Raw genomic sequence first — 14,312 nt, forward strand, 5'->3', positions numbered from 1 at the left:
CGACAAACACATTTTTATTTGAAAAAACACTGCCCAAAACATTCCCTCTTTCACCAATTTATTAGAAAGAAAAACAAATCCAGGTCTGCTGTAATCCAAGGGGTTCCCATGACGATCCATACTATAGTCAATGTCCCAGTCACTGAAGAACAGAATGTTCCCCATTGGCTGGGAGAGCAATGCAGTGACCTGAGTTAACATCAATAGGTCAGCCCAGGTCACTGCAGGACATGACAAGTGCTGCTGTCAGGAGTGAGGTACATTACCAAGGTGGGTGGAGCCAAGCGGGGTAATGTGTGCGGAGTGTGAGGTGGGTGGAGTCAAGCGGGGTAATGTGTGCAGAGTGCCAGGTGGGTGGAGCCAAGCAAGGTAATGTGTGCGGAGTGCGAGGTGGGTAAAGCCAAGCAAGGTAATGTGTGTGGAGTGCAAGGTGGGTGGAGCCAAGCGGGGCCATGTGTGCAGAGCGCAAGGTGGGTGGAGCCTAGCGGAGCCATGTGTGTGGGCAGTGGAGTGCGAAGTGGGTGTAGCCTAGCGGGGCCATGTGTGCGGGCGGCGAAGTTCGAAGTGGGTGGAGCCTAGCGGTGCCATGTGGCGCTGAGGACGTCAGTGCCGTGGACTGCATGGCTGGGGACAGGTGAGTGTGAGTGTGTGTGTGTGTGTACATGCTGAGTGCAGGAGGGGGCGGAGCCGAGCGGGGAAGTGTCGGCTCCCAGCACACGTAACTAGGGTAAATATTGGGTTACCAAGCAAAGCGCTTTGCTTGGAAACCCGATATTTATCTTGGTTACCAGCTTACCGCAGGCTTCCAGCGATGGCTTCCTGCACACTGTAGCTGTAAAAAGCCCTGCTTTTGGTGATCGAGCCGTTCTCGAACGTAACTCGAACTGTCGAGCTTTTAGCAAAAAGCTCGAGTTCGAGTTCGACCTCGAGCACCCCCAAAATCACTCGAACATGAAATTGGCGAACCTCGAACATTGCTCAACTTTATTGAAGACGGAGGGAATCTAACAGTGTAATGTACGGAACAAATAAATTGATATCGCTTTTTATTCTTTTTTCGTGAGGCTGAATGAACGAAAAGGCTGCAATAAGTCTGCCAATGATGTTTATTATTTTTTGGTAATAATTGTGCAGGTTATATATTGTGGTTGTATACCTCTGGTTAATACAACTACGTGTTCCTTTTTTCCACAGGATTGGTTTTGGAGTGTTACAGGATTGAGAGCCCCACTTTTAATTTCACCCTGGGCCACAGTAAATGTAAAACCAGCCATATCCACGTTACATACTGTATATACTGCACAAAATACATAACACATAATACATGAAATATACACCAATAACCAAAACGGTTGGCATCCTTGATATTGTTCCAAAAAATAAAATATTCTTCCTGGAAAATTCTACCTATTTTGTTATACACATTATTATTTCCTTTGTCTGTATTGGAACAACACAAAACAGCACAGAAAAAAAGGCAAATTAACACAATTTCACACAAAACTCCAAAAATGGCCAAGACAAAATTGTTGGCCACCTCAACTTAATATTTGGCTGCACACGCTTTGGAATAAATAACTACAATCAATTGCTTCCTATAACTATCAGCAAAGCTTCTTACACCTCTCACCTGGAATTGTGGACTACTCTCCTTTTGAAAACTGCTCCAGGTCTCATATATGAGGGGTGCCATTTCCAAACAGCAATTTAAAGATCTTTCCACAGGTGTTCAATGGGATTTAGAGTTGGACCCATTCTGGCCACTTCAGAACTCTCTAGAATCTTTTAGAATGCTGTATATAAGAACCAAGACCGCTCTGTAGAATGTAAAAAAGTCCTTTCTTATATTCACCTAGGAAGCAGTCTGGTCCAATGGACGTCACTGGTCTTGATCCAGCTACTCCTCCATCTTCTGTACTCGCTGTCCTCCTTCCCAGTCTCTTGTGGATGACACGTCCTACGTCATCCACATAGAGGCCTCCGTTGCACTCCTGCACATACGCACTTTGATCTGAACTGTTGAGGGCAGAGCAAAGTACTGTAATGCACAAGTACGAGGAAAGGTCAAAGACCACCTGGACACATGCGCCCATGTCTTTTTTTTATTTATTTTTTTTCAAGTGATGTATCGGCCAATTACAGCCATGCCAATACTTAACATAGTTGTGATGGGCCCACACCAGAAAAGCTTGCTGATTGGCTGCTTCTTTCAGATGACAAATCCAAACAGGGACCGGCCACATAGTTAAAAAACCATGTGCAGGTCCAAGAAGAGACCACCCAGTGATCGGTATGAACCTTGAACTTTATAGTTTGAGTTCGCTCATCCCTAAGTGCAACTTTTTTTTTTTAAAGGGAACCTGTCAGGTAATTTATGTGTTGTGACCTATAAGCAGGGTGATGTGTGGCCTAGTAACCCATTCCTACCCATCCTTGTGTTGTAACAGTGTGTAATGCAAATGCATAAAAATATGTTTTATTATTTACGTGTACTCTATGTAAATGAGCAGGGTCTCTAGTCCAATGGGCGTCGCATCGCCCTGTGGGCTTTTGTATGGTTTCCGTGGTATCACGCTCCAGTGGGCGTGATACCATGGATTTACATGAGTGACGTCCCCGTCGCTCCTTGAGATCCCGTGCTTATGCACTTACCATTCCCTCAGCCTTGTTATCTGGGAGCTTGCTTCTCGGCTTCAGATGCACTCTGTGCATGACCGGAACTGTAGGAGTCTTCTGACCATGCACAATGCGTCTGAAGCGGAGAAGCAAGCTCCCAGATAACAAGGCTGTGGGAATGGTAAGTGCACACACATGCCGGATCTCAAGGAGCTCATGTAAATCCATGGTATCACGCCCATGGGGCCAGAGCCCCTGCTTATTTACATAGGGTACACGTAAGTAATAAAACATATTTTTATACATTTACATTACACACTATTACAACACAGGAATGGGTAGGAAGGGGTTACTAGGCCACATGTCTCACTGCTACTAGGTTAGAACTCATAAATTACCTGACAGGTTCCATTTAAGTTTCAAGCTGCATTTAGCACTTTACAGAAGTATTCAAGGGTTTAGAGGGAGGTGACCTTCCACAGCCTGATAAAATGTGCTGCAGAATTCATAGAAATTTGACATTATAGATTGACTCTACATCTGTTTACAGCAACTGTAGATCTGGTTTACAGGCAATTAGACAGGCAAAAATGTCTTTATCTGTGCATATATGTTGCATTTTATTCCAGTATGTTTTGGACTAAGACTTTGCATACACAGTGATGCCTCGGTTTTCGTTGATAATCCACCTGAATACAATCAATGAAAACTGAAGCAATTATTTCCATAGGAATCAATGTAAATCAAATTAATTTGTTTTAGACACTCTAACATACATACAAAAACACATTTTATAGAGACTAAAGATTATGTTTAATACTAAAACAATAAGAATGAATATAAAATGAATATAAAAGGAATATTAAATTAATATAAAACACTAATGTAAAGAATAAATACATTTTATCTTAAATTTCTTACATACATTTTGAAACTGATGAGCGGGGTGATAGTCACACAATGCCACACAGATCCGGAGAATGTGTGGGTCACCCTTTGTTGTTGCAAAACTAGCAGCGTAGTCACGTGGGCAAGCAGAAAAAAACAAACAAAACCGAGGCAAATTTTTAATGGAAAAAAATCAACGAAAGCCGAAACCAACAATAACCCATTATGTTCTGTATATATTGCCATAATGTTTTAGGCATGCTCAAAATAAAAAGAAATAAAGAAAAATGCAGTCATGTAGACCTTATCTTTATATGTGTGTTTGTTTATTTTAGATGAACTGCATGGACAAGTTTACTCAAGGCAAGGTGCGTATGGCTCAATCTTTAGACTTGGCTGAAAATCAATAATTACAGTGATCAACCATTTTCTTAACTGATAAAGTATTCTGATCACAGTCCTATATGGTATATCTTATAACATCTATATAATAAGTAGAGGCACCCGAACGCCAGTAATACAATCTTATTAACACAAGGTGGGCAGCAGTGGCTAAAAATAAGAATATCTGGTTGAGCAGGTGGGAATTTTAGAAAAAACTGAGAAAATTTTTACCCACTTTCCCCTTGGCTTCTTAGATGTCATCTATACACCATGCTGTACGGCATATAGACTTGCTGATTATACATTCTATACCAGTAGTTTCAGGAACATTTTGTTTGGACTAGAGCCCACTGTGATCCTGCCCTTTTCTTTTCATATAGTAGAGGGCTACTTATAAATTTTTTTCTGAAATCTGGTTAATTTCATATTTTTCATTTCTTTCAGTACTGAAACCATGTGGCAGGCCTCCTCAAATACAACATGGCGCAATCACAACTACTATGAAACACCTTTACAATTCAGGTTCATCAGTGACATACACGTGTCTGCGGTTCTATAGAATTCATGGTCAAAAACTGATCGCATGCCATGATGGAAAATGGGACGAACCACCTGTTTGTCTTGGTACGTGCAAATAGTGATTTGTTTTATATACTTACAGTGTTAGATAATGTTTTTATGGAATTTACTGTACAGGTTATTTAATTTTATATTTTTTAGACCTGATGTTACTAGAAAAGTTCATTTTTTTATTTTTAACCCCTTTACCACCAAGGACAAACCAGTACATCCTTGAGGTAATCACCGTAAGCTGCTGCGGTGAGCCGGTGGTGATTCTTGCGCATATCTGCTGATTTGAACAACAGACATCAGGGGCTAACAGGTGCGGGTGGATCTATGATCCACCCTTGCTTGTTAACCTCTTAGATTGCACAGTCAAAATGTGACAGCACAATTTAAATGGCCACGGCAGGGAACGTGCCTTTCCATGCCACCATTGGAGGCCTCGTGACATGATCATGGGGACCCGATGGTTGTCATGGTAGTGACGAGTCAAGTGATGACTCCTGTAGCTATCATGACGTATTTCTTGTCTGAGCCAACAGAACGCCGGCTCTCACAAGAAAGAAGCATTTCTGCAGATCAGAGTTGTATAGTTCTGATCAGCAGAAATGCACAAGCGATCAGCCTGTGCAGTGATAAAGTCTCCTAGGGGGACTAGTAAACTAAAGAAAAAAAGGAAAAAAAAGTTTTTAAAAATATGAAAAAATAAAAAACTAAAAGTTCAAATCACCCCCCATTCGCCCCATTGAAAATTAAACCGTTAAAAAAATAAAAAATTACACATATTTAGTATCACCGTGTTCAGAAATACCCGGTCTATCAAAATATAAAATCAATTAATCTGATTGGTAAATGGCGTGGCGCGAAAAAAAATTCCAAACGCCAAAATTACGTTTTTTGGTCGCCACAACATTTTTTAAAAATACAATAACAGGCGATCAAAACATAGCATCTGCACAAAAATTGTATCATTAAAAATATTAGCTCAAGATCCAAAAAATAAGTCATCACTGAGCCATAGATTCCGAAAAATGAGAACGCTAAGGGCCTCGGGAAATGGCACCAAAAGTGCAATTCTTTTTTTGGACAAAGTGCTGAATTTTTTTTAACCCTTTAGATAAAAGTAAAAGTATACATCTTTGGTATCTACGAACATGTACTGACGTGGGGCATCATACAGTATAGACACATCAGTTTTACCATATAGTGAACATGATGAATAAAATATCCCCAAAACAATTGTGCACTTACACTTTTTTGCAATTTCACTGTACTTGGATTTTTTTTCCCTGTTTTTTAGTACACTATCTGGTAAAATTAATCATTTCTTTCAGAAATACAACTCATCATGCAAAAAACAATCCCTCATATGGCAAAATTGACGGAAAAATAAAAAAGTTCGGGTTCTCAGAAGGGGAGCAAAATACAAAAATAAAAAACAAAAAATAGCAAGGGGGTAAAGGGGTTAATTAACGAAAAGGAGGACTGAACTTTTCTTTATTACTCTTGTAAGCTAGATTTTATATTATACTTTATTTTTATGTCCATTAGTGGGCTCGAGGAGTAAGGCCAGGCTCGACTTCAAATAAGGGGGTGCTTGGGGGAAAGAGAACTATAACAATAGAAATATCCCCAGCACACAATGGGACACGAGTCTGAAATAATGTAAACATGTTTTATTATAGATTATTTGCAAAGGGAAAAAAAACACCTCAACAAGAATTAAGCAAAACCAACGTTTCGGCCAGACATGGCATTTGTCAAGGTTTTGCGTTGGGGAAGAGGCGAATTGGACATCAAAGGCCAAATCTTAGAGGAGACGTCAATTTTGCAATAACTTTGCAGTACCATAGAAGGTCAGAGAGACAGGTGAGGGAGGAGAGGGAGCGCCTTAAAGCCAGGGTAAGCGAGGATGGGGTTCCCAGGTGTCTGTGGTGGCAGCAGCACTTGTGTCCCATTATGTGCTGGAGATATTTCTGTTGCATTAGTGGACTTGAACCTGTGAAATCTGTATAAATTACAGTCTCCATAAAGTCCAGCCTGTGGCTGGGCTTCATCGAAGTACCAAGATGGCAGCAACAGGGGCTTTCAGCAGGCCATGGCTGTCAGAGTAACCTATTGGTGCACTGTGATTCTGTCGACTTTGACCAGTGGAAATCGATGTGCATGCTGAATGGCAAATGACGTTATTTAAACATCATTGTCAGAATTAAACTACAGCATCTAAACAGTTATCAGCAGCAATCAGAGCTTAGCTCTGGATGCTGCTGCGAGACGTGGATGCCACATCAGACTCCCTCCAAACATGTTCAGTACAGTGCAGGATTTACAGTGACGTGGTCACGTGTGAAAGGGTTAAATAAGTATGTACTTATAAATCACACTTATGTTATTTATAAAGTGAACTTTCCATCTCATTCTTGCCGCTTGAAACATACACAGGATTAGTCCTTTTCTGACTCCATTATGTCAGTCTTGAATATTTCATTCTGAAATGTTGCATTATTAATCAATGGCCATGGTCCATGTGACTAGGATTATTATTCCAAGAGGCAAGTCCACTTCTCCGCACCCTGGTGCTCCAGACTGACAGGTCTCCCCCTATGACATTGTAATTCTACAAGTCAGTGATTTATTGACTCTCCTGTCAGACCAGACATAACAGTTTGTGTCAGCCATCGTGGGGTCATGTACCACGCTCTGATAGCAGGATACTTTGCTATCTACGCTGAGCATTTTTTTCGGTTATAGTTCGCCTTTGCTTCCCCACAACCCCTCCCATGTGCTTCCTATACTTGCAGCCATGTACTGACTAACGTCTCTTCCCTCTTCTATCAATAGAACATTAGCACAGTGATGGAATTTCATGTCTTCCATTTCTTTCAGGAAATAAACAATGTGATAGGCCTCCACATATACAACATGGAGAAATTGCAGCAAATATGAAAACTACTTATAATTCAGGTTCATCAGTGAAATACAGATGTCAGAAGTTCTATACCATTGATGGTGAGAAAGCCATCAGATGCCAAGACGGAATATGGGGACAACCGCCTGTTTGTCTTGGTATGTGCATAAAGTTTGTTTTGTATACTGATAGTGTTCATGGTAAGTGGTATTTCCAAACCACTGTGGATTCGAACATAAATATTTATGTACGATAAATTGTTATGTTATTAAATGTATCATAACAAATAGAAAAAACATAAACACAAAAGTATGATAACATGAGAAACCCCATATCAGGGCCACATGATGCCAGAATAATACAGACAACAACATAACACACTAAAGCAATGTTCACACAGGATGTTTTTGCTGCGTTTTTTTCTGCAGTAAAACCTTATCTTGTAGCAGGAAGTCTTCTGGTGGTTTTCTGCATTTTTATGGTGTCTATGCAGAATTTTTTTTACTGCGTTCTTTGCACTTCCTCAGGTAGTGATGGCTGGACCACGTCCAGACCTACACAGGTTCAAAAGTACCCGAGTGCCGGGCCCGGGCTTGGATTACTCTGGATCCGACACTCAGGTAATAAAAAAAAGATAACAATAGCAAGCAACAAAAGCAAGCGCTCTAATTTACCAGGCTCCCGCGCCCGCTCCTTCTGCTTCCATGACTGCTCATTAGCCTCATGCATACTCACTGCTTTCCCTGCCCTCTGGCGTCTGTAATTAGTTGCAGTCAGACACGCTCCCAGCCTGAGTACCAGCCTGTCTGTCTGCTTCCAATCACAGGAGCTATGTGCGTATATTGTGATATAAAAATAAATAAATAAATAAAAAAAATTGGCATAGGGTCCCCCCATATTATGATACCCAGCACAAATAAAGCCTATAGCTACAGGCAGCAGCCCCCAGTCATGGGCTTATCTTTTCCATGTATCAAAATAAGAGGAATCGCATGTGGCTTTTTTTCTAATTATTTAAATAATTAAAAAAACGGGGTATAGTCCCCCAATTTTGATACCGAGCCAAGATAAAGCCTGACAACTGGGGACTGGTATTCTCAGGATGGGGAGACCCATGCTTATTGGGCCCACCCAGCCTAAAAATAGCAGCCTGCAGCCACCCAAGATTGTCACATCCATTAGATGTGACAATACCAGAACTTTACCCGGGTCTTACAGATTGCCCTGGTGCAGTGGCAATCGGGGTACTAAGGGGTTAATAGCAGCTCACAGCTGCCAGGAAGCTATAGATTGGTAATGGGAGGCATTTATGAGACCCCCCATTACTAATCTGTAAGTGAAAAGAAATAAACACAAACACAGAAGAAATCCTTTATTTGAAATAAAAGACAAAAAGCACATTCTTTCACCACTTTATTAACCCCAAAACACCCCTGCAGGTCATTCATATTCCACACAAGGTCATATGATGATCCCAGCTCTGCTTCATCTGAACTCATAGTTCATAGAACAATGACCATCCTCTGTGAAGTTCAGGCAGAGACTGAGTGAGCCGCGCAATCAGCGGGGATGTCACTCAGGTGGGTTGCGGTCACAGCTAGAGGTTCCTACGGTCCTCCACCTGTGACCACAAATAGCCTGAGTGGTGTTACCGCTGATCTTGTTGCTCACTCAGTCTCTGCCTGAACCTCACAGCGGACTGTCATTGTTCTACGGCCGTGTGCTATGAGTTCAGATGAAGCAGAGCTGGGATTGTCGTGAGACCTTGTGTGGATTACGTCAGACCTGCAGGGGTGATTTGGGGTTACTAAAATGGGGAAAGAGGGTGCAATCAGGAAGAGCCAAGTAAAGTTCTGGGATTGTTTTATCTAATGAATGAGACAATCCTGGGTTGGGACCACACTTTGTTTTTTAAAATTATTTATTTAAATAGTTAAAAAAAAAAAAGCTGCATGCAGTTCCTCTTATTTTGATACACAGCCAGGATAACGCGCACATTGGGGGCTGTAGCCATAGGCTTTATCTGTGCTTGGTATCATAATATGGGACCCTACGCCACGTTTTTTTTTATCTATTTATTTTTACTGTATGATAGACCTGCAGACCGGGTCTGTGATTGGAAGCAGTCCGATGCTGTCACACAGGCTGGGGGTGTGTCTGACTGCAACCAATCACAGATACCGGTGGGCAGATAAAGCAGTGAATATGCAATGAAGGTAATGAGCGGCCCCGGAAGTAGGGGAGGCCAGGAGTTACAGCTGCTCGAAATCCTCGGTAAGTAATGCACCTGCTCCAATCCCCCTATTCTTTCCACCATCATTTTTAAATGCTGGATTATGATCCACATAGACTTATATGGGGATCGGTGACCGGCCAGATGCCCTTCATCAATTTCAGACCGGATCCGTGTTTTTTACTAACCCAGTTAGACCTGCCAATCCAGGGTATGTGAAAGTCCACCCGTCACTAGGGGGAAAAACCAAGGGGAAACTGCTGAAAAGAATTGACATGTTCATACTTTTTATAACACAGTGTTTTATTAGCATGGATTTGCATAAATCCAATGCCAAAACCATCCTAAAAAATATAACAAAAACACAGCAAAAACGTCCTGTGTGAACATAGCCTTACAATATTTTATTTCCATGGATGTATGATAACACACAGTATATGAACGTACCTAATAGAACGGGATCACCACACAGTGAAATATCAAAACCGAATTTCTTTTATTTAGTAAATCACACATAAAAGGCCACACATGACACAGAATACAAAAATACATAACAACAAATACAAACTACGTTTTGCCCTTGAGAAAGCTGCTGCAGAGCAGCGATACGCGTGGGGTATCTACCCACACTTGGTCCACTACCACACTTGTCCTGCCCTGGATGGTTTGGATCTGCCGTTTTACTCTTGGAGGTTTTGTATGCTTCCTTTTTGCTGGGCTTATCTTGCTGCAGTCTCGGCTTCCAGCTGGACACTGGGCTTCTTGCTTATCTTACAACAGTTCAGCCAGTTATTCCACTAATGTTGGGATTTTCTGCAGGGATTCCTTGCATAGGTATTTGTTAGATTTGTCAGCCTGACTTTATTCAACATCTTTTCCTTATAATTATTGCTGTCTATTTTGTATTAGCTCAGTTCGGCTGATTTTCAATGTTTCAATATCTGCAGGGTTTCCTTGCATAGGCTGTCAGCTTTACATAATTTGCTCACCTACAAGCCTCTCTGTATGGTATGATCACAGGGTTATTTCAGGGCTTGTGATTATAGTTTTGGTTATTGGATGTGGACTATAACAACACTTTAATGTGGGTTATACTCAAGTGCATTCGTGCTTTTAATTGTTTTTAGATGTTTGTATTTGTTATTATGTATTTTTGTATTCTGTGTCATGTGTGGCCTTTTATGCGTGATTTACTAAATAAAAGAAATTCGGTTTTGATATTTTACTGTGTGGTGATCCTGTTCCATTAGGTACGTTCTTTTTCTTCCTTGTCATTAGTGCATTGTGTACCTAGGAGATCCCACTGTCAGGTGGTACCATCCCTTTTCTTCCATCATAACACATAGTATATGGCACACTACTATTGTCCACAGTTACAGTCTTTTGTACTGACAGTTTATTCTGAACTCTGACTATTTGACACTTTAAGAGCACACCCAATTTTTTTTTTTTTGCTCTTTCATGTTTTTTACTTTTTTTTCCAATGGCCAAAACTGTTTTTTTTTTCCCATCATGTATTTAGCCAGGCAAATCATATTTGATAAGATGTGTAATCACAAATTTAAAATATAACTTTTAACCTTAAAATTAAAATATTAAAAACACCCACAAACACATATAATTGGTTACAGCTGCAACCAATATTAGGACAGAAAAAGTAGGAAGGTATCTGTGACGCCCCTGGACTATCAGGTCGTCACAGGGTACTGCACAAGCTGCCCTCCAGTGCAGTATTCCGCCCCCAACTTGGTTCTGAGTCCCTATCAAAATGGTGTTGCCTCCAAGAGCAAATCAAATCCTAGATACACCCTGCACCACACCCACCGGGCACACCAGTGGACAGCCTGAGTGGAATAGGGTCGCCCACATGGGGGGGGTCAGGGAGGGGAGGTGAGGAGTGTAGTCAGTCAGTCGGGGAGAGTCAGGAAGTAGCCCTCAAGCTGTGAGGAGCTCAAAGGAGGTCAGGAGCAGTGGCTCCTAGTGAAGCAGTCTAGGTTGCAGACGGTGGTCTGGGCCTAAAGGAGTCGGACCCCCGGTCGTAGGGGATCGTGGCGAGGTGCCTGGACCTGTCGAGGAGGACAGCCAGCAACCTAGCACCATCACCGGTCCGGGACCGAAGACACGACGGGGTACACAGACCCTAGGTCAAGGAGTAGCTTCAGGCAACCCGATAATTCACCTGAGGAGAATGGAGCCTTTATGATCTGTTCCCATCCGCTCCAGAATGGGGCCATTAGTGAAACAAGGGGGATAGGACTTTCCAATCCTAAACGGTCCAGAAAATCCCAAGCGTGAGCCCTGAGAGCAAGCTCTCATACTTAGCCATAGTAGGGAGCAGGGCCCGGCTAGTTCCATACTACTGGGCCACCAAGTTGAAGTAAAACTGAGTGCCAGGAGGCAGGTCATGGATCACCAGTCAGCACCATTGGGGACGGGACCCGGACGAGCTTCCCTCAGCGGCAGCGGTACCCAGAAACTTGGTTTACCTGGTTGTCAGTGTCTGCTTATGGACTGAGTACGAGAGTGACCCCTGCACCCCACGGCACCCCCTCTACATTGAGTTCCGGGGCATTCCCCTACCCATGGAGTGTTACAACACCTTGCTGCCCCACTCCATCACCCCGGGTACTCCCAAAGGCAGCGGCGGTACTTCCCAAATTACCATACATCACGGGTGGAGTCACAAACTATATACAAACTCCCCTATAAATACCACTCCCCCTCTTACATTTGGAGTAGCTGCACGACCCCTGGGTCCGGAGACCCTGGAGCCACAGCGAACCCGGATTCGAGCAGCTCGGCTGCTGCCACGGGGGTGGCACATATCTGCAAGGTAAGAAACCACAGAAACCTCCCTCTTAGTCCCACAGAAGAAAATAGCCGAAGATGAGTGACCAGAGGTGTCAAACCATCGTAACAGAAATTATCAATGTAAAAAAACAATACCAATGGTAGTGTTGTCAGATCCGGGGTGGGGGGGGGGGCAATTTTGCAGCCTCACAGTACCCCTCAGTGAAAACACTCTGACCTTAAATGATCAAAGATTCTCCTTGACCTCCCCATTACTCATCTTCGGCTATTTTCTTCTGTGGGATTAAGGCTTCTTTCACACATCTGGGATTCTGGTACGTATTTGCAAGTATGTATGCGTACCAGAATCACGAACATATGCAGATCCATTTAACTCAAATGGTCTGATCACACATCACTGATTTTTCACTGACCGTGTCTCCGTGCAGTGTACAAGCGTGTCTGTGATTGCCGCACGGAGACATGTCCGTTTTTTTCTGGCATCACTGATGTCCCACGTACCACACTATGGTGTGATCCGTGAAGCACGTACCAGAAAAACATGGACATTGAAAATGAAAAGCATTTTTAACTCACATTATCCAGTGCTGCTTGTCTCCGGCCTCTGCATGCTGCTGCTTCAGAGCCAGCTCATTACTGCATGCATATTCATGAATGCAGGAACAACTGACCCGGAAGTAGCTGCAGCGGAAGTCAGTGCCAGTTGGAAACACAGCAGAGCTGAAGAGTTCAGCACCACGGACAGCAGAAGCGGGGACAGGTGGGTATACGTTCATGTGCTATCCCGTATCACGGAGTAAGGAACACGGCTGGCACATAAACAACCCACATGTGCCATGAATCACGACACATGGAGGGACATATGCGTTTTTAACACGTCAGTGAAAAAAGTCTGTTTTTTTCACTGATGTGTGAAACAGGCCTAAGAGGCAGGTTTCTGTAGTTTCTTACCTTGCAGATACCTTTCTACTTTTTCTGTCCTAATATTGGTTGCAGCTGTAACCAATTATATGTGTTTGTGGGTGGTTTTTTTAATATTTCAATTATAAGACTAAAAGTTATATTTTAAATTTGCGATTACACATCTTATTGAATATTATTTGCCGGATACTTGTTTACATTGATATGTGGGCAACAATAAACACAATTGCTTTAATTTTTCCCATCATGACAGCCATGTGAGGGCTTGTTGTTTGTGTGTTGAATTGTAGTTTAGAATAAAACCAATCAATACACCGTATAATATACTGAAAATGGTGAAAAATCCTAGTGATGTGAATGGTGAAAAAAAGCATAATTCCACCATTGTATATGAGGTTTTTGTTTTTTGGTGCTCATTGTGTGCTAAAACATATTTGGAATATTATAAAACCTATTTAGAATATGTTAAAACGTATATGGAATATGAGTGATACTTTTCAGGTCATAATAATTGCAGTAATTCCAAACTTGTATAGTATATTTATATTTTAGTGGTTTAATACAGAAATAATTATTGAAATATATGTGTGTATCTGTAGAAATATGTATGTATGTATATATATATATATATATATATATATATATATATATATATAAAAAGCTGAGTGTATGTTTGTGTCCGCTAAAGGAATCCGCACCATCACATTTACAATCACCAAATTTTGCCCAGATGTCTCACTTGACAAAGGGAACATCATAGACCATGTTTTGAGGGGAAAATTTAATACTGTGCTTTACAGTTATTCACCAAAAAGTCTGCTTCTATTAAAGTCAGTGGAGCTGGGAACGCATCTGTTATGAAAAACTCCTATTATGGACAGAAAAAGAGACACACAGAGAGACCCACACACACAGAAAGAGACACATAAATAGACACACACAGAAAGAGACACACAACAGCTCTGCTTCTATTTTGCTACAGGTCAT

At 41.9% G+C, this 14,312-nt stretch overlaps 1 protein-coding gene across 2 annotated transcripts in view; it reads left to right on the forward strand.

The window, feature by feature from the left end:
• The window catches only part of LOC142249308 (coagulation factor XIII B chain-like), a 235,905-nt gene that overhangs the window by 161,161 nt on the left and 60,432 nt on the right, over nt 1-14,312 (forward strand). For both annotated transcript variants that reach the window (XM_075320941.1, XM_075320942.1), the window contains exons 8-10: nt 3,840-3,872; nt 4,333-4,512; nt 7,339-7,518. In XM_075320941.1, the coding sequence (XP_075177056.1) occupies nt 3,840-3,872; nt 4,333-4,512; nt 7,339-7,518 (393 nt within the window). The remainder of the gene's footprint in view (nt 1-3,839; nt 3,873-4,332; nt 4,513-7,338; nt 7,519-14,312) is intronic.

Source organism: Anomaloglossus baeobatrachus, chromosome 8, assembly GCF_048569485.1.
Source record: "Anomaloglossus baeobatrachus isolate aAnoBae1 chromosome 8, aAnoBae1.hap1, whole genome shotgun sequence".
NCBI classification, from domain to species: domain Eukaryota; kingdom Metazoa; phylum Chordata; class Amphibia; order Anura; family Aromobatidae; genus Anomaloglossus; species Anomaloglossus baeobatrachus.